General features: G+C 37.8%; 1 protein-coding gene and 1 long non-coding RNA gene across 4 annotated transcripts in view; one reads left to right on the top strand and one right to left on the bottom strand.

The window, feature by feature from the left end:
• The window catches only part of PIP4P2 (phosphatidylinositol-4,5-bisphosphate 4-phosphatase 2), an 88,343-nt gene that overhangs the window by 56,586 nt on the left and 12,550 nt on the right, over nucleotides 1–19,207 (top strand). For both annotated transcript variants that reach the window (XM_074200003.1, XM_074200002.1), the window contains exon 6: nucleotides 18,759–18,849. In XM_074200003.1, the coding sequence (XP_074056104.1) occupies nucleotides 18,759–18,849 (91 nt within the window). The remainder of the gene's footprint in view (nucleotides 1–18,758; nucleotides 18,850–19,207) is intronic.
• LOC141497356 (uncharacterized) overlaps nucleotides 1,530–19,207 on the bottom strand; it is a 38,311-nt gene continuing 20,633 nt past the window's right edge. For both annotated transcript variants that reach the window (XR_012471305.1, XR_012471304.1), the window contains exons 5-7: nucleotides 6,186–6,268; nucleotides 4,530–4,602; nucleotides 1,530–4,382 (exon numbers count right to left, since the gene is read on the bottom strand). This is a non-coding gene — a long non-coding RNA (uncharacterized LOC141497356). The remainder of the gene's footprint in view (nucleotides 4,383–4,529; nucleotides 4,603–6,185; nucleotides 6,269–19,207) is intronic.

Below are 19,207 nucleotides of genomic sequence, written 5' to 3'. Positions count from 1 at the left end.
CTTAAGCCAATTTTCTAATACTTGGTTTCCCTTTGGATTATGTTCAACTCCAATTCTTTGGAAACTGTAGCGCTCCATAATTTTTAGTCATTTAACACCACTTGAAAGGCCTTTGTTTAAAGGGAAAACTTGAGATCATTTAAAAAAATTTTCAATTTTCCAAAGGCAATACAACCTGATACCTCTCCTTCTTCAGTTTTAAGTCTAATTCATTGTCTGTTTTCATTGTCAAATCAAACAATGTATTCCTATCTAATATATGAACTCTAAAGGTTTTTCATTCAACTGCATTGCACATCCTGGATACTCTTCAACCACTTGATGTTTCCCATATGGATAGCTATGCTAAACTCTTTTAAGTGATCAAGAATTTCATTTAGCAGGGTCTACTTTATTCTGGGACTTGATGCAATAATACAGTGTTATCTACAAACTGAAGCATTTAATTGTCTTCTTCACCTTCAGGGAATACTTTTTTGACTTGAAATCTATATTGGATCCTCATAAAGTCTTATTATTGACATGACCCTAGATTCTTCAGGAATATGTCAATGGAGCAAAAGCTTTGACAAGTTCTGCTATGTTGGAAAGGTTCTGGAATATGGCTCCTCCAACAAATGGTACCTGCTTTATGAGAACCAATATAAGTATAAAAGGGTTTACACATCATCAATAGTCTGGTCATTTGGTGAAACACATGAAACACATGAAATACAGGGGGAAAATGCCCTCGTTTCTCACTAACCAAATAAAACCACCAAAATGAACCTAATTATAATTTATAAAAGAGGAAATGAGCTGTAACTGATGTTGGAATCATTCTTGATTGAACTGTCACTATATAATCAGACCAAAAATTTGTTCAAATTAAAAAAAAAAGGTTTTCTCATAGCAGAAAGATGTATTTACTTAAGATTTCTGGCTGTTAGATCTTTGGATAAACATAAATTTAATGTATTAATAAAGTATTTGACAGTTTTTTTTGATCCACCACACTGTGTCAAATTTTATATTCCTTTCTTTTTAAAGATTTTATTCTCTCTGCTTTCAGAGGATCTTCAAAGCCAGAGTACACCAACTGAAGAAAAGACTATCAGATTTATGTTTAACATAAAATTTTACATATGTATTTATTATAGTCTATTTTTTGTGAAAGAAACCATATTCTTTGGAAATATGAGAATGCTAACTTAGAAAAATTGCCACTTGATATCCCAAAATGATTAGAATCTTCTTTAATGTACAACTTATTCCCTATTAGATATTAGAGGAGACATTTATTCTTTAAGGCAAATAGGGGACCCATTAGTGTTTAATATTGAATAATTGAATTTAATAATTTCATATATTTTTCTACTTATAATATAAAATTTAATAATTGAAAAAGAACTTGTCAAACACCAATTATATGCTAAGCACTAATTTCTGAGGCTACAAAGACAAAATGAAAACCTTATCAGCAAGGACCTTACATTGAACCATGTATATACAAAGTAATTAAGGTTCATTTAATAATTTAGTAAGCACAATGGGTGAGAAGCTAAGGAGATTCAGAGAGGTAAGTACTAGTTAGAGAAACAGCAGAAACATTATCAAGTTCTCTGGCTTATGGAACCAGTAAGCATTTCATTTGTTTATTTTTTTTTAAATGACCTCTTTTAAAAATTTAACTTCCTATAGTATGGTACCAAAACAAAAACTGGGGAGCTAATTTCACTTTTATTATATAAGATTTGTGAAGTGATTTATACCTGTAGCCAAACACCAAGTGTCTCAAGTAAAATTTTATCAGTGACAGGTGGTTGAAGTCCCATTGCAGGAAGTTTATAATATTCTATAATTATTATTGTTCATAGAAATCTTGATTACTTAGCACCAGTAATCTCTGGGTGCTATTTGTCAATGTATGAGGTAGATGAGAATTTCCTTTATTTTAAAATATAAAGGGACTTGATAGTAGGAAAAGGATGAATTTACTATTACTGCTTTTCTGTATTGGGTTATAAGGTTTTTATATCCTAGTACATGGTCAGTTTTTGTGTAGGTGAGATGTACTGTTAAGCAAAGCTATATTTCTTTTGATTCTCATTCAGTATTTTCCAGAGATCTATCATATCTAACTTTTCTAGAATTTTATGCATCTCTTTAATTTTTTCTTATTTACTTTTGGTTAGATGTATATAGTTCTGAGAGGAGAAAGTTAGTCTCCTACTAGATTATTATCTACTCCTCCTATAATTCTTTCAACTTCTTCAAAAACTTAGTTGCTATTGTATTTGTTGAATATGTTTAGTATTGATATGACTTCATTGTCGGTGGTACCTTTTATCAGGATACAGTTTCCTTCTTTATCTCTTTTAATTAGATCTATTTTTCTTTTTATTAATTTCTTATTTCAATTACATGAAGAATTTTCAATATTATTTTTATAAAATTATCTCCTCTTCTCTCCCTCCTCCCAAAGATAACAAGCAGTCTGATATAGTATTATATGCATAATCATATTAAAGATATTTCCATATTAGTCATACTGTTAAAGAAGAATCAGAACGAAAAGGAAATACCATGAGAAGAAAAACAAATCAAATAAAAAAGTGAAAATAGTATGCTTTGATTTGCATTCAGACTCTAGTTCTTTCCCTGGATGTGGACAGCATTTTCCATTACAAGTCTTTTAAAATTTTCTCATCATTGTTTTGCTTCTATCACAATTGATAATCTCACAGTATTACTGTTACTGGGCACAATTTTCTTCTAGTTCTGCTCACTTCATCCAGTATCAGTTCATGTAAGTCTTTCCAGATTTTTCTGAAATCTACTTATCATCTTTCTTTCTTTCTTTCTTTCTTTCTTTCTTTCTTTCTTTCTTTCTTTCTTTCTTTCTTTCCCTTCCTTCCTTCCTTCCTTCCTTCCTTCCTTCCTTCCTTCCTTCCTTCCTTCCTTCCTTCCCTTTGTATTTTGCAAGGCAGTGGGGTTAAGTGACTTGTCCAAGGTTTTGTTTTTGTTTTTGTTTTCAAGAAAAAGCATAGATGTTAATTCATAGGTTGTTTCAAAAGTTCACAAGTTACAAAAAGCTCACAGGTTAGGTTCTGTAGCAAGGTAGAGTTCTTAAGACAATAAATTTAAGCACAGAAGAAGTTTGGTCTGGGGAGAATAGCACAATTAAGAAGGGGGTGGGGGGGTGGGGGGAAAGGGAAAGGGAAATGGACCAGCCACAAGAAAGTGATTGGGTTTAGATTAACATGGATCTAGATGCAAGATGAAGGTGGTGGTTCAGTTTGGGAATGATGTTCTCTAAGAGCAGGTTGACCTCCAAAGGAGCAGAGTAAATTGGGATACATAGTAAAGAAGTGCATAGGGGAATGAGAAGTTATTTGGGGAATTATGCTCCCTCAGAGCAGGCTGATCTTCTGAAGGAAATCAAGAAACTCAATTGAGTGAGTGAGCTTTTAAGGAGGATTTAAGAAGCAGAGATTAGGTAGTTAGGTTATCTATGCAGACACTTAATCCTTTCAGGCAGTATTTGATTAGTTGCTAGAAGCTTGTTTTGTACCTGGGGACTGGGATTTAAAGGTGTCCTTCCTTGCTTGTTTGCAGCAAGGTACGTTACTAAAAGTTCATTGACTTCATTTTATAACCTGGAAGATCGAGATGATAGTGGGATTAGTGTTAATGGAAGGTATATGGTCAATGCAGAGGGAACAGATTAATTAAAGAATATACTTTTCTTAACATTTCCCCTACTTTATTTTCTTCCAGGTATTTTTATATTCCTTGTGACCAGTATATTCTTTCTCTGAGGCTCTACTTAGATTTCTTGTAGCATTCTTTTTCTTCTGGGGTTACCATTCTTCATAATGTTTCAGCATTTTCATGTGTTTGCTAATATCTTCAGCCTTGATTTTTCTATTGGAGCTTTGTGCTTTGGTTATTATTCATTTCATTTGAGAGGTTGACAGGTCATACTTGGTCCTGGATATTATGCCTAACACCAAGCTCAGACTTCTGGGAATTTCTGTTTTAACTCTACATCCTGGTGACTCAACATAGGTTTTGTCTTTGGTTCTTTCTTTGCCTCCTATATTCTGGAGTTAACTCCTGGGAATCTGATAAGCCCTAATGACATACTGCTGATTGTATTGATAAGGTAGCTCTTTTTAAGATGCCGGCTACTTCTCTTTCCAGGTGTCACCTGGACCTTTTCTCCTCTACTTCTGCTCTGGGTTGTCAGGTCTATCCTGTCTCCACTGAGAGTACCTAGTGACAGCCTCTGTGAGTTTGACCTGCCCCTAGTTTCAACCATAGTGATGAAAAGGGTGAGAGCCAGACTGAACCCAGGTTCTGGCAATCCTGAGGACACTAGAAGAGTTCTGTCAACTTGCCTATGAGAGAGAGAGAGAGAGAGAGAGTAAGCACAAGCAAGCTTAGATCCACATAGGTCCAGAAACTTAGAGGAAAGAAAGGAGAAAGAAAGTGGCAGGGGACCTAGGAAAAGAAAAGAGACAAAAAAAGCTTTGAGATCCTCCCACCTGGTGCTGAGGCCAATATTGTTCTGAGGAATGGTCAGAGCTTCTAGCTTAGAGAGAGGAAAAAATTGTAGCCCTGTGAGAATCCAGAGAAGAAAGACTAATCATTACTTATAGAACAATAGTGTTTCATTACATTCATATATCACAACTTGTTCAACCATTCCCCAATTCTTGGGCATCCCCTTGATTTCCAGTTCTTTCTACCACAAAAAGTGCTGCTATGAATATTTCTGTATATGTAAGTCTTCCCCGCCTTATGATCTCTTTGGCATATAGATTTAGTAATGGTGATGATGATGATGATAATAATGTTAGTCTTTTCTTCTCAAAGATGACCCTGACATCAGGGGGGTGATGCCATGACAAGCACATGAATTGGATTTGAGAGAAAGAGCTGTGCTAAGTCACCAGCCTCACTTTCTCCTCCAGAACCTCCCGGATCCAGTGACCAAATATGAATCAGGACAAATGGAAATGACCCTGGATGCAAGACAATCGGGGTTAAGTGACTTGCCCAATGTCACACAGCTAGTAAGTGTCAAGTGACTGAGGCTGGATTTGAACTCCCATCCTCTTGACTCCAAGGTCAGTTCTCTATCCACTGTACCACCTAGCTGCCCCTAGTATTGCTGTATCAAAGGGTATGTAGTTTTCTTGCCTGTGGGCATAGTTCCAAACTGTTCTCCAGAATGGTTGGATCAGTTCACAACTTCACCAACAGTGCATTAGTTTCTATTTTTGTTTTTACTCAGTCTGAGGTCATGATCGCTGCCTCTGCTTTCTTTGCTTCAGATGAAGCATAATGGAGTCTGCTCCAAACTCTTACCTTTGTCCTGTGTTTATTCTCTGCTTCAAATTTCTTCCAAATTACATAAGGAATAAATTGTCCTATAACAATCATTGGGTGTTTCTCTTTGAGCTATTGCTAGTCAGATTCTTGCCGGCATACTTCTTAATGCTGATCCTTCACCTGGAAGATGATCACCCACCTGAGAGCCAGTGTCACTTCAGAAAGGGTCAAGGAACAGTTAATATAGTGTTTTGCTGTCCAATAATTCCAAGAAAAATGCCAAGAGAGGAACAGAGGTCTGTATACAACATTTGTAAATCTGACCAAGGTCTTTGACACCATAAATCATGAAGGTTTATGGAAAACTATGTCAAAATTTGTTTGCCTGAAGAGGTTCATCAGTATTGTACTCAGTTCCATGATGGCATGCATGCCTGGGTTCTGGATGGTAGACAAAACTTTAGAGATTTCTCAGTCACCCAATGGAATGAAACAGGTATATGTCTTGCTCCTGTGCACTTTTGTATGTTTTCAGCCGTGTTATCAAATGCCTTCACTGAGGATAAACACAGTATCAAGGTCAACTACTGCACTGATGGTAAATTCTTCAATTTGAAAAGCCTGCAAGCCAAGACAAAGTAGAGGGAGTGTTGGTGCATGATCTTCTGTTTGCAGATGCTGGTGCATTCCATGCAACCTCTGAAGCTGTGATGCAGAAAGTATGGATTGATTCCTTATTGCTTGTGCTAATTTTGGCTTAACAATTATCACCAAGAAAACACAGGTACTCTGTCAGCCAGCACCACCCCATCCAGTGGGTTACAGCAAATGGAGATCTTTTGAATGCTGTGAATAAATTCACTTACCTTGGCAATGTATTTTCTAGGAAGGTACACATTGATGCGATTGACACATGCATTGTCAAAGTTAGCTCAGTGTTTGGAAGCCTCTGAAAGAAAGTGTGGAAGAGAAGAGGTGTTGGACTGACAAATTTAAGGTCTACAGAGCCATTGTGCTGATCTCATTGTTGCATGTCTGTGAAACCTGGACAGTCTACCAGCGCCATGTCAGGAAACTGAATCAATCCCACTTAAACTGTCTTGGGAAGATTCTGAAGATCACCTGACAGAAGAAGATACACCAAGGTCCTTTCTTGATTTGAACTATCAAGTATTAAAACATTGCTATAGACCATGCAACTACAATGAACTGGCCATGTTGTTTGAATGTCAAATGTATGCTTGTTAAAAAGACTTTTATGGAGAACTCACCCAGGGCAAGCATTCACAGGAGGGTCAGAAGAAGTGATACCGAAACACCCTGAAGATCTCTTTTTTTTTTAGGGTTTTTTTTTTTGCAAGGCAATGGGGTTAAGTGACTTGCCCAAGGCCACACAACTAGGTAATTATTAAGTGTCTGAGGCTGGATTTGAACTCAGGTACTCCTGACTCCAGGGCCAGTGCTTTATCCATTGCACCACCTAGCTGCCCCCTGAAGATCTCGCTTAAGAAATTTGGAATTGATTAGGCAGCATGGGAGACACCGGTACAGGACTGCCCAGCATGGCATGTCCACATCAGAGGGGGTTCTGTGCTATGTGAGTAAGGCAGAATTGAAGCAACTTAAATAGTGAGATGCAAAAATTTAGAGAATCCACCCCAGATGTGTGCCTCATCTGTGGTAGAACATTACGAGGGCCTATCAATCTAATCAGACACTCTGTAATTTGTCTCTTAATATACTGATGTCATTTTGTTCTTCGATAATGAAGGACAAGAACTAACCAGCATATTGTAGGATTCTAGTTTTTAATCTAGTCTACTATCTGTTTCATTCACATTTATAGTATTAATTCTGTATTTTCCTACATGTTATTTTTCACTCCTCTGCCTTACTCCCTACTTTTTCCCTCACAAATGTTTTACTTTTACCACCTTCAATGAACCCTTTCTTTCTTTCAATCTCCCTCCTCCTCCTATTATCCCCACCCTTTTTTTACTTCCTTCTAGGGCAAAACAGATTTCTCTATCTAACTGAGGGTATATGTTATTCCCTCTTTGAGCCAATTTTGATTGTAAGACTTAAGCTTTGCTTTCCATCCCTTTCCCATCTTCTCTTACAATATGTAATAGCTTTCATGCCTCTTTCATGCATTATAATTTATCCCATTCAGTCTTTCCCATCCTCCTTCCAGTGCAATTTTCTTTCTCACCCTTTTATTTTCATTTTTGAGGTATCATCCCATCAGTCATCTTATATATGCACCCTCAATCTACATATACAAATATTATCTTGCTACATAGAAATATAAGCCATTAAACCTTATTGAATTTCTTGTGTTTTTCTAATTTCTTTTTTACCTTTTTATGATTCCCTTGAGTCTTGTACTTGGAGGTCAAATTTTTTTCTCTTCTAGTTCTAATTTTTAGATTGTTTTTCCAAAGAGAAAACTCATAGTTTCTTCTATTTAAATTTTTTTTTCTTTTTATCATATCTTGATTTTATAGAGTCATTAGGTTCCACTTGTTCAATTCTAATTTTTAAGGAACTATGTTCTTCAGTAAACCTTTGTACTTCTTTTTCCATTTGTCCAAGTCTATTTTTTTGGGAGTTATTTGCTCTGGTAAATTTTTTTTCTCTCATGCTGTTGACTTTTTTCCATGATCCTCTTGCATTACTCTCATTTCTTTTCCCAATTTTTCTTCTTTTCTAATTTGTTTTTTAAAATATTTTAAGATCTTCTAGAAATTCTTTTTGATCTAAGATCAAATTACATTTTTCTTTGGGCTTCAGATGTAGCTGTTTTGACAGTGACACTATTGTCCTTTTCTCAGTTTTTGCCTTGATCCTCCCTTTCATCATAGTAACTTTCTAGAGTTAAGTCCTTTTTTGTTTTGCTCAGTTTTCTGTTTTTGTGACTTTGTGTTTTTATGAGAGAGTTGGGTTCTGGTCCTGCACTGTTCCAAGCTTTTTGTGCTGAGGCTCAGAGTCTAACTGCTGACTTTCACTGGGCTTCAGGACTTTGCTACTTGTTTTGGGGGGGGGTAGATTTCCCTTCTGGCTTGTAGTGGGCAGGATAGGGTCTCCCCAATTGTAGGGGTTTAGCTTTTATCCTGCTCTTGGGATGGTTCCTTGCTACTGGGTTGCTGTGGTAACAGAGTATTTCTGGTGGTTGTCCTGAGAGGAGGCATCTACTCCAGGGGTCAGGACCTGCTACTGGGTCAATATGGAAAAAGGTTGATATCCCTACTTCTCTGCTGGTAGGGATCTTGCTATTGGCCAGCCCCAGGACAGAACTTTACTGCTGGTCAGCTATAGGAGTTAAGGCGTTGCTGGTAATTTATGCTGAGGATGGGGTTGTTGGAGTAAATCCTTACTGGACTGCATAGACTGCTCACTTGCTTAGGGGTCGCCTGGTCAGTCTTGGAACCTCACCTTGGAGCCTTGTTGCAGGTCCCCTGCTGTAAGGTTTGCTGCTGCTGCTATGCTTCGATCTCACTCCTCTCCCACTATAGTGAGACAGACCTTCCTTGCTGGGCTGGTATGCTACTTCCCTGCTTCTAGATCAGTTCAATTTCTTTTCTCTTATTTGTTTTTTTCCAAGGCAGTGGGTTTAAGTGACTTGCCCAAGGTCACACAGCTAGGTAATTATTAAGTGTCTGAGGTCAGATTTGAACTTAGGTCCTCCTGATTCCAGGGCCAGTGCTCTATCTGCTGTACCTAGCTGCCCCGATAAAGTTAATTTCTAGTTGTTTGGAGGGGAATTTAAGAGGGCTTCAGAGGGTTTCTTCCTCCCTCTGCCATTTTAGCACTGGACTTCCTTGTATAGCTTCTAGCTGATCCTTAGAAGAGCACAAAAAGGTGATTTCCTCTTCATTCACATTTTGATTAGATCCTTTCCATGATCTCTTATCTAGCCCCAACAGTCTGCCTTCTGCCAGTGGATGAGCACTTCTTGAAGTCAGCTAGGCTTGGTATTGTTCCCTACCCTAGGAAGAAGGGAACAACAAAGGATTGTGATTGTATTGCTGTAGTCAGACCCTGACTATTCTGCTGCACTATTTTATATCTTGGAAGATTGTCCAGTCACTAAAGTAATTTGTATGAGATGGTAATGAGTACATGACACTAACTGACAGAAGACAGCTATACTCTGTCACTTTGTTGGTTTTCCAGACACTGATTTCAACCATATCAGTCTTTTGTTCCACTTAAGGTCTTCCTGAGCTTTGGATAAAAGGGCAGGCAGTAGTCTTTTTTTTTTTTTTTTTTTTTTTTAGGTTTTTGCAAGGCAAAAGGGGGTTAAGTGTCTTGCCTAAGGCCACACAGCTAGGTAATTAGGCAGTAATCTTGATTGCAACTGTTCTCTTCTCCAGCCTTCCAAATTTCAAAGGACAAATCCATAGTAAACTTTCCTCCAAAATCAGAAATTAGTCATTTTCCTAGTAACATTGTATGCAAACATAAGAAATGACACATGTTGATTCTGCTGAACCTTCTGCTTAGGCTTCTGAATTTCCAGTGGACTCAGTAATAAATGTTTAAAATGCTTCAGGTGCCTTGAGGATGGTAAAATATACTCAAACTTCTTGATTTTTGCTGCAGTCAATGTATTCTTGAGTAACTTATCTCAAAGTAACTTATTTCTCAATGCATTCAAGATCAGAGATACAAAAATCCCCTGGCAGAGGAAAGCTCTCATAGTACTTTGGTTTTATTTTCCCCAACAGCAAGATGATTTTTCTCTACTAAGATATTGCTCACATTTTTCCTATCTCTTTTAGTTAAAAATCTATACACATAATCTCCAAAGACTTGGTGGTACTTCTCCATCATGCCCCCAAGAAACTCATTATTAGGATATCTTATCAACCTGCTAGATCAGCCTTGGGACTCTACCTTATCACAACCTTGATTTCTCTAATTGGAGGATGAGATCATGAACTTTGAACCTCCATTTAAGGAGAGATCTCAGTTCAGACATCTCATCTTTCACCTGGCTGCACTGCCCCCTAGGACTTCTCTGACTGACTTCTCTCCACCATGCCCTTATGTTGATTCCTTAACCCCCTCCCTTTGCTTTTCAGCTTCTTTTTGTTTTGCCTTATTCATTAGATTCTAAGTTCCTGGAAAGGCAAACACTTTCTTTTCTTCTTTTTTGTATTTGTATCTTCATTATTAGCACAATAGGTAGAAAGTAGTAAATGTCTTGTGAATGACTGACATACTTTACATATAAACAGAATGTTTTGTCCTAGTTCAGGAATTCTCACTTGAATATGTAAAAATCACCATGGATTTGGCCACAGAATAGAATATCCTTTTTGTTTTTCTGTTCCCCTTTTTTTTCTTTTCCATTCTTCATGAAGACACACATTACCAAGCTAGATCTCAATATCATATCAGTAACAGATTCTATATAGCAGAACCACTTTTTCTGATCCTTAGTATGGGATCAGTTTTGTCAATCATAGTCCAATTCTCTCAAGTAGAGAAATGAAGTTTCAGTCCCTGAATTATGTATTTATTCTTTGGTCTGTTTGACTTCTTAAACCACACATCATGTGATTATTTTCACTGACATTTATCTAAGAACATTCAAAACCGAAATGATTAGTTCATTTCTGAACCAATGCTTAAAATTTAGAAGTGATGGACTCCCAGTCAGGGATGGAGATCACCTAACAAGGGAAGTTAAAAATAAATTTGTATGAAATCTTGCAGTATAAATTTTTGTTCTTTTTTTAAATTTTTTTTAATTCTCGTTTTGTACAAATGTTTTTTTTACATTAATAAAATATTCTTGTTTAAGAGTAAACAAAATACCCCTCCCCCCATGAATACAGACTTGCTTGGGCGAAAAAGTAAAGGAGAGAAAAAAAAATTAAAATTAAAAAAAATAATAGTAATAATTGTAGGTATGGCCAGGTGGCGCAATAGACGAAGCACCAGCCCTGGAGACACGAGCACTAGAACCCACATCCAGCCCCATACACCCAACAATCACCCAGCCGTGTGATATGCAAGCCATCCGATCCCGACTGCCCTGCAAAAACCAAAAAGGGAAAAAAAAGACCCAAAATAAAATAAAATAGTAATCACAGTAAGGGTGGCTGGGTGACAGAGCATTGGCCCCTGAGCCAGGAACACCCAGGTCCAAATCCGGCCTCAGACACCCAAAGATCACCCTGCTATATGGCCCCAGGCAGGCCACCCAACCCCATTTGCCCTGCACCCTCCCCCAAATAATAATAGTAAAAAATGTGCTTCAGTCTTTGTTCCAACACCAACAACTCTATCATGGGTGGATCGCATTCTTTATAGTAAGTCCATTGCAAAAGTTGCTTCCATATTTTCCCAACATTGCCATTGCTGATCACAACTCCCTTTCTTATTTCTCCACTACCATGTGCTATATTTTCTCTCTCCTTTCACTCTGACTCTGCTGTAGGGTTGCTGAGTGGCGCAGCAGACAGATCCCTGGTCCTGGGGCCAAGAAGCCCTGAGCCCCCATACCAACCCTTAGGCCCAGAATCCACCTGGCCCTATGGTCCTGGACAGGCCTTCCAATCCCAGCCCCTTGCAAGAAGTAAAAAAGAAAATGTGTTATATCTGACCACTCTCCACGCCATGGTCCATCCTGTCTTCCTTTATTCACGTGCCCACCCCTTCCCCCTGCTCCCCCCTCCTTCTTACTCCAGATGCCTATAACCCATTGAGTATATATGCTGTTTCCTCTCCTAGTCACCTCTGATGAGAGGAAAGGTTCCCTCTCCCCCTTGTCCCCCCCCTTCCATATCATTGCAATAGCTCATTATAATAAAAAAAATCTTATTATATGAAATATCTTGGCCTATTCCTCCTCTCCTTTTTCTTCCTCCCATTACATTTCCTTTTTTTTCTATTGACTCCATTTTTACACCATATTTTATCTTCAAATTTAGCTTTCTCCTGTGCTTCAACTATAAAAGCTCCCTCTACCTGCTCTATTAACTGCAAAGGTTCATATGAGTATTATCAGTGTCATTTTTCTATGCAGGAATACATGCAGTTCATCCTCATTAAGTCCCTCATATTTCTCCCCTCTCCTCCAATCTCCTTGTTTCACCTGAGTCCTGTATCTGAAGATCAAACCTTCTGTTCAGCTCTGGCCATTCCAAAAGGAACCTTTGAAATTCCCCTGGTTCATTGAAAGTCCATCTTTTTCCCTGGAAGAGGACATTCAACCTGGCTGGGTAGTTCATTCTTGGCTGCATTCTAAGCTCTTTTGCCTTCCGGTATATTGTATTCCAAGCCCTATGAGCTTCCAATGTAGTTGCTGCTAAGTCCTGTGTGATCCTTACTGCAGCTCCATTATATTTGAACTGTGTCCTTCTGGCTGCTTGTAATATTTTCTCTTTGACTTGGGAGTTCTGGAACTTGGCTATAATATTCCTAGGGGTTGGTTTTTTGGGATCTCTTTCGGGGGGGGGGGGTCGGTGGATTCTCTCCATTTCTATTTTGCCCTCTGCTTCTAGAATATCAGGGCAATTTTCCTGTAGTAATTCTTTGAAAATGATGTCAAGGCTCTTTTCCTGATCATGACTTTCAGGTATTCCAATAATTTTTAAATTATCTTTCCTAAGTCTGTTTTCCATATCAGTTGTTTTTTTCAATGAGATATTTCACATTTTCTTCTAATTTTTCATTTTTTTGATTTTGAAGAATTGATTCCTGATTTCTGTTAAATTCATCAATCCCCCTGAATTCTATTCTTTGTCTGAAGGATTTGTTCTCCTCAGAGAGTTTTCTTATCTCTTTTTCCATCTGGCCAATTTTGCTTTTTAAGGCATTCTTCTCCTCAATAACTTTTTGAACTGTTTTATCCATTTGACCTAAGCTGGTTTTTAACATGCTATTTTCTTCAGCATTTTTTTGGATTTCCTTGACTAAGCTGCTGACTTCATTTTCATGTTTTTCCTGCATCTCTCTCCTTTCTTTTCCCAGTTTTTCTTCCGACTCCCTCATTTGATTTTCAAAGTCTTTTTTGAGCTCTGTCATAGCCCGAGCCCAATTTCTGTTTTTCTTGGAGTCTTTAGATGCAGGAGCTTGTACTTCCTCATCTTCTGATTGAGTATTTTGATCCTTCTTGGGCTCATTTGCAAAATATTTCACAATAGTCTTCCTCTTGTTTCTCTGCTTGCTCATTTTCCCAGCCTAGGCCTGGTTTTAGGGGTGCTTCCTGAGCTTTTGGGACAGTCCCACAAGGGTCTCAGTGTGTGAGGCTCTGTCCTCCCTCCTGGTCTGTGAATGACCAGAAACGCCCCCCTCTGCCACGGGGCTGAGGTGGGGGGGGGGGGCTAGACTGCGATCAGGATCTGAATGTGGTCAGAGCCCCAGAGTCCTGTTCCAGGGGCAGAGGACAGAGCTCAGCAGCCTCTATCTCTTCACTCCCCTCCCTCAGCTCAATGGGCTCATGCCCTGGGTGCTCCTGCTTAAGGGCTCTGCCTGCTTCTGTTTCTGGCTCTGGGCTGGGGAAAGACCAAGCTGCTTGCTGTGTGCCCTGAGGGCTGGGCTCCATGTGCTCGCTCTGGCAGAGGTCCCCCTGCTGTTCCCCCCACTTTGTGCCCAGTGCTCCCCGGGCTGCAGCTCAGGAGACTCCCCCGCTGCTGTGACCCGTGGCTCCCAGTGCCCTGGGGCTGCCTCCGTGAGGCTGAAGTTCTTTCTCTGGTGGGCTACCACTCTGGCGGGCTGCCCCTCCGACCTCGAGGAGCAGAGCCTTTCTGCTCTTTTCCAGGTTACCTTGAGTAGGAGAACTGCCTCTCTGGGTCCCTTTGTGGGTTCTGTCTCTCGAAAGTTTAGTTAGAGTCCTTAGTTTCAAGTTTTATCACAGAACACCTAAGACTGGATCACTTCTTGTCGCCATCTTGGCTCCACCCTGCAGTATAATTTTTAATAAAGAAGGAGAGAGAGAGAGAGAGAGAGAGAGAGAGAGAGAGAGAGAGAGAACTGTGTCTCTTTGCCTTCTTTTTAAAATTTTCTCATTCTCCCCTTTCTTGTTCCTATTCCACTCTTCTCTCCTTCCTTCCTCACAGGGTTACATTTTATCAAACTAGATATCCTTAGCATATCAATAGCATTGATAGTAGCAGAAGACATGCTCCAAAATTCATGGAAACTGTCTATAAAATTCTTGGCCTCAGATGTCAGTAGAGAAACACACTAAATATGGTTATAGATCCTATTGCAAGGGGGGAAATTTGACCACTTGATTATTATTGAGACTTAATGAGATGAAATACAGGACTAAAGTATGGTTTTGGGAACAAATAATTCATTTGTAAGTAACAGAATAGGTAAAAAAGGACATATACACATATGGCAGACAGACAGATGGGGACATCCAGGAAACTTATAGAAAAATTTTGAGTGAAAGTAAACAGAAATAGAAGCAATATTATTACTGGAGTAAACTATGAACCAATAGATGACAAATTCAAGACATAGATATGAATGGAGAAGTGATCCAGTAATGACAGAGGAATGATATCATTATCCTTAAGCACCCCCTTCAACCTTGAATCCCCTCATATCTCCCTTATAACAAAGGAAGACAGTTAAGCAAAACAAATTATTACAACTCTATCTGATAACATATACAAAGTATAAACATTTCAATTTAATATCAGACACATTTTGGGGTAGCATGAACCCTAGCACATATTCAAATAAATTCATTCCTCTGTCATTACTGGATCACACACATATTGGATGATATATTTCACATCATTCCATCTCTTGTCCCAACTATTAGCTTAGGGATGTCAATGAAAAGTATGTCATCTGTTCAAAGATGCTGCAAAAAATCCATTTTATGCTATGAACTTGAAACCTTTTACGTTCTGATTATGCTCCTTTGGGCATATTCTTTATCATCAATAACCTTTTCTTTTAAAATGAACTTTACTGACTCCTTAAACTGAAGACATGACAACCTTGTTCAGAGAATGCAAAGTCATCCTTATGAAGACCAACTCTTATACCCTGATGTTATAAAATACAGCAGAATTCCAATTACAGGCGAAACCAATAGTGATGGAACAAATTCATAGAATATGTGCACAGAATGTGGTTCATTTCTAGTGAGATTTGTGCTCAATAAGCAGATGTGAAATATATCATCCAATATATATGATTGTAAAAGAAAATTGATGTCATATAATGAAACAGAGGAGTATAGTGGTTCAATTCTGCATTGTTTTCATAAAATTAAAAGATCACATTAACAAAATGGCTGCTCTTTGGCATCCTGTCCCTGCAGTTTTGTTTCCTCTTTGTTTCTTTTTCCTTACTTTGTCTAGTTCTGTCTCATGAGGAAATCTATCTTAACCTTGTCCATTCTAGTTATTTTCTTATATTTCTTCCTTTCACCATCAAAATTTTTTACATGCATATTCACTACCTTCAATTTCTTGCAAGTCATTCTTGATATTAAACCCTGTATTTTGTATTCCACTATCTCCACTGAATTAACATTTCTTTTTCCAGGATGAGAAAATTGCTAATTACTAAATCAAATGTCCTTTTATCAGTCCTTTTCTCCCTTGGCTTCCACAGGTACTATTGTCTGTGAGTTAGTAGGTTGGGTCTACAGTATTACCTGAGACTTTTAGGGATAAATTAAGTAACATGCTCAGAGCCACAGAGAGATAGGGGTAGGATTTGAACTCAGGTCATTCTGATTCCAAACTTAGCAGGGATAAGATCCTTATCCTCCATGACTCAAGCAATTTTCTAGCAAAATTATACTTGGGATTCTTTGAACTTTCCTTACAACATACCTCCTTTATTTTTTGAAACTCTCTTCCAACTTCCATATTATGCTATTTTTATTTCATTTCTTTCCCCTTATACTAATTGCTTTTCTTCCCTACCTTTCTTTAGTGTGAGCATTTCCAAGACTATTTTAGTCCTTACATAGTCTTTCTCAGAAATCTCAATACTTCCACCATTTCAACTATTTTTATAGATGATTTCTAAATCTTTATCTTATAGTAATTTTCTCTTGATCTTCATAGCTAAAGGCCCCCTTTGTACCTTAAAATTCAATTTATCTCAAACTGAACTTAACATCTTCCTTCTCAAAGTAACTCCCTTTTCTGACTTTCTTCATAATGGGACCAAGGTTGCATGGACATATGAAAGCACAAGAGTCTGAGGGTTATTTAAAACAAAAGGACAATCCTATGCACCATAAAAGCCTTGGGTGGCATCATTTTATGACATCATGGTATAGGAGCTGATCTTCATAAGGTTGAACAGTGTTACCATGTCTTCTGTTTAAGGAGTCAGTCAAGTTAATTTTAAAAGAAAGGCAATGATGATGAAGAGTATGTCCAGAGGAATATAACCTAGATATAAAAGGCCTCAAGTTTATACCATAGGATTAGTTGAATGATCTGGAGAAGATCCTTTTTTTTTTTAATCTAGAGAAGAGCTTACTTCAGGGTAGACATGATAGTTTTATTCATTATTTGAAAGACAATTACATAGCCAAAAAATTAGAAACAAGGCAATCGTTTTAAAGTAGCAAAGAATTGAAAACAATGTAGATGTCCATCAGTTGGGAAATGGTTAAAAACATTTTGCTAATTGGGAAACATTTTTCTGCCTAGGGTCTAACATTAGGCTTAGCATTTAAATATTATGACATCATTCTCTAGCTATAATTGGTCAAACATTTAATTAATTCTCCCCTAAAAAGATCCCAGATTTATTGAATTTCAAGTCCTGCTCAGGGTTGCCATAGCAACATCAGACCAATGTGGCCCACTGGCCAGAACTTCTTCCTACCTCTGTCCACCCCTCTCCCACTCCAACTGTACTACACGAATGTAATAGACTATTTCTGTGGGAAAACAGTGAATATGAAGAATTCAGAAAAGATTTATATGAAGTAATATTAAGTGAAAGAAACAGAACCAAGAAAACAATATATATGTCAACTGCAACAGTGTAAATGGAAAGAGCAACTAATCAACACCACCTGTCTCTCAAAATTGAAGAATGTGTAATCAAAATAACTAAGATTGACCTGAAAGAGGAAATGAGAAAATTAACTCTTCTCTTTGAGGGTAACTATGGAAGTAGAATTATATTTCTTCCTTTGAATGTAATCTTGAGAGAAGGAATTTTGTTTCTTATTTTTTTAAATTACTGTTTTTCCATTGTTTAGGACTACAAGGTTATAGTTTTTAGGTACTTAATAAATGTATAGTGATTGGTAGATATACTGTTAATTGAGGTTGATAAATTCATTAGTTTTGCTAAACTCTTTTTCTTCCTATTTCTTATTTTTGGTTACAAGGGTTAGCACTTTAGGTGGAAGAAGGAAAGGGAGAAGGAGAGAGGTATATTTGGAAATGAAAGTGGCTAAAAATATCAATAGCAATTTAAAAAGAATAAAAAAAAATTTGTTCTGCATGACCCTAGGCAAAAGAAATGGGAGTAATAGGGCGGCTACGTGGTGCAGTGGATAAAGCACCGGCCCTGGAGTCAGGAGTACCTGGGTTCAAATCCGGTCTCAAACACTTATAATTATCTAGCTGTGTGGTCTTGGGCAAGCCACTTAACCCTGTTTGCCTTACAAAAAAAAAAACTCTTAAGAAATGGGAATAATAGATGGAAGACACAGATGGGCAAATTTAGATCTAAGGCTATATTAAAAACCAATTCTTTATAATTAGAGTTATTCAAGAGTGAAATGGTATACTTTGAAAGGTTTGGGTTGCAAACCTACCCCACAAACTTCATGGAGATTTTGAAATGAAATTTTTATGAGCATTGGTCCTTTACACTGAAGAGGTGGTTTGTACATGTGTATTATGTATGCGTGTGTGTGTGTGTGTGTGTGTGTGTGTGTGTGTGTGTGTGTATGTTTGGTTTTTTTTGAGGTAGAGTTTAGATTCAATAATGTTAGAAATTTCTTCCAGTTCTAAGATTCTGTATTTAATCATAAGCACTGGTGCCCATGTGTCTGAACCTATATCCAATACCACAGAGAATTCAAAGAAAATACCAAACCCTCTTTGTTGCTCAGAGAACTGTTTACATTTGTCCTTTAACTCTCTTCTTTGGTGGGTGTAAGTGCATATTTTAGTATAGGGGCAAGACCTTCATAGATCTGTCCAATTAGTAATTAGTATTTTCTAATATTTCCTCAAAAGAGGATGCGTATGCTTACCCAAGGGCATATCATGTCCTTCCAATTAAGTTCCTTGACTTTTTTTCCCCCTTTGTTTCCTTACTGCCTATTTGGTGCCTTACACATAGTAATAGACACTTCCCAAATGCTTATTAGATTGGATACATGTATACAGATGAAAGGCATATATGAAAGATAACTGATTAAAAAAGTTTAACCTAGATGCTGAATGTCTTTTGTTATTATACACACACAGTTCCTCAGTGGGTAGTGCACTTCCTCGAAGACGTTGCTGTGCATATATTACCATTGGAATGATTTGTATATTCATTGGAGTTGGATTAACTGTAAGTGTTATGTCAATGGTGAGATTAATAAAGTTTTCTACATTTAGCTCTACAATATAGTGGTAGTTAAATGGTATAGCAAAAAGAGTCCTAATCTTGAAAATCTTGGTTTAAAGTTGTCCCTTACTGCTTGCATGACTATAACAAGTTACTTCACTTCCTGGACCCCAGTTTCTTCATTTGTAAAATGAGGGGCTGGACTGGATGATTTCTAAAGTCACTGTCATCTCTGAGTCTTCTGACCTTGTGGAACTAAAAGACGATGTCAGTTGGATTCTATTTCTTGCTGGGACTAATTTTCCCATTGTCCTGTGGCTCATTCTTTCTGAAACAGAAGGACTATGGACACGGAGTATAG

The sequence above is a fragment of the Macrotis lagotis genome, chromosome X (assembly GCF_037893015.1).
Source record: "Macrotis lagotis isolate mMagLag1 chromosome X, bilby.v1.9.chrom.fasta, whole genome shotgun sequence".
Classification (NCBI taxonomy): Eukaryota; Metazoa; Chordata; class Mammalia; order Peramelemorphia; family Peramelidae; genus Macrotis; species Macrotis lagotis.
This window is presented reverse-complemented; position numbering and strand designations above follow the sequence as displayed.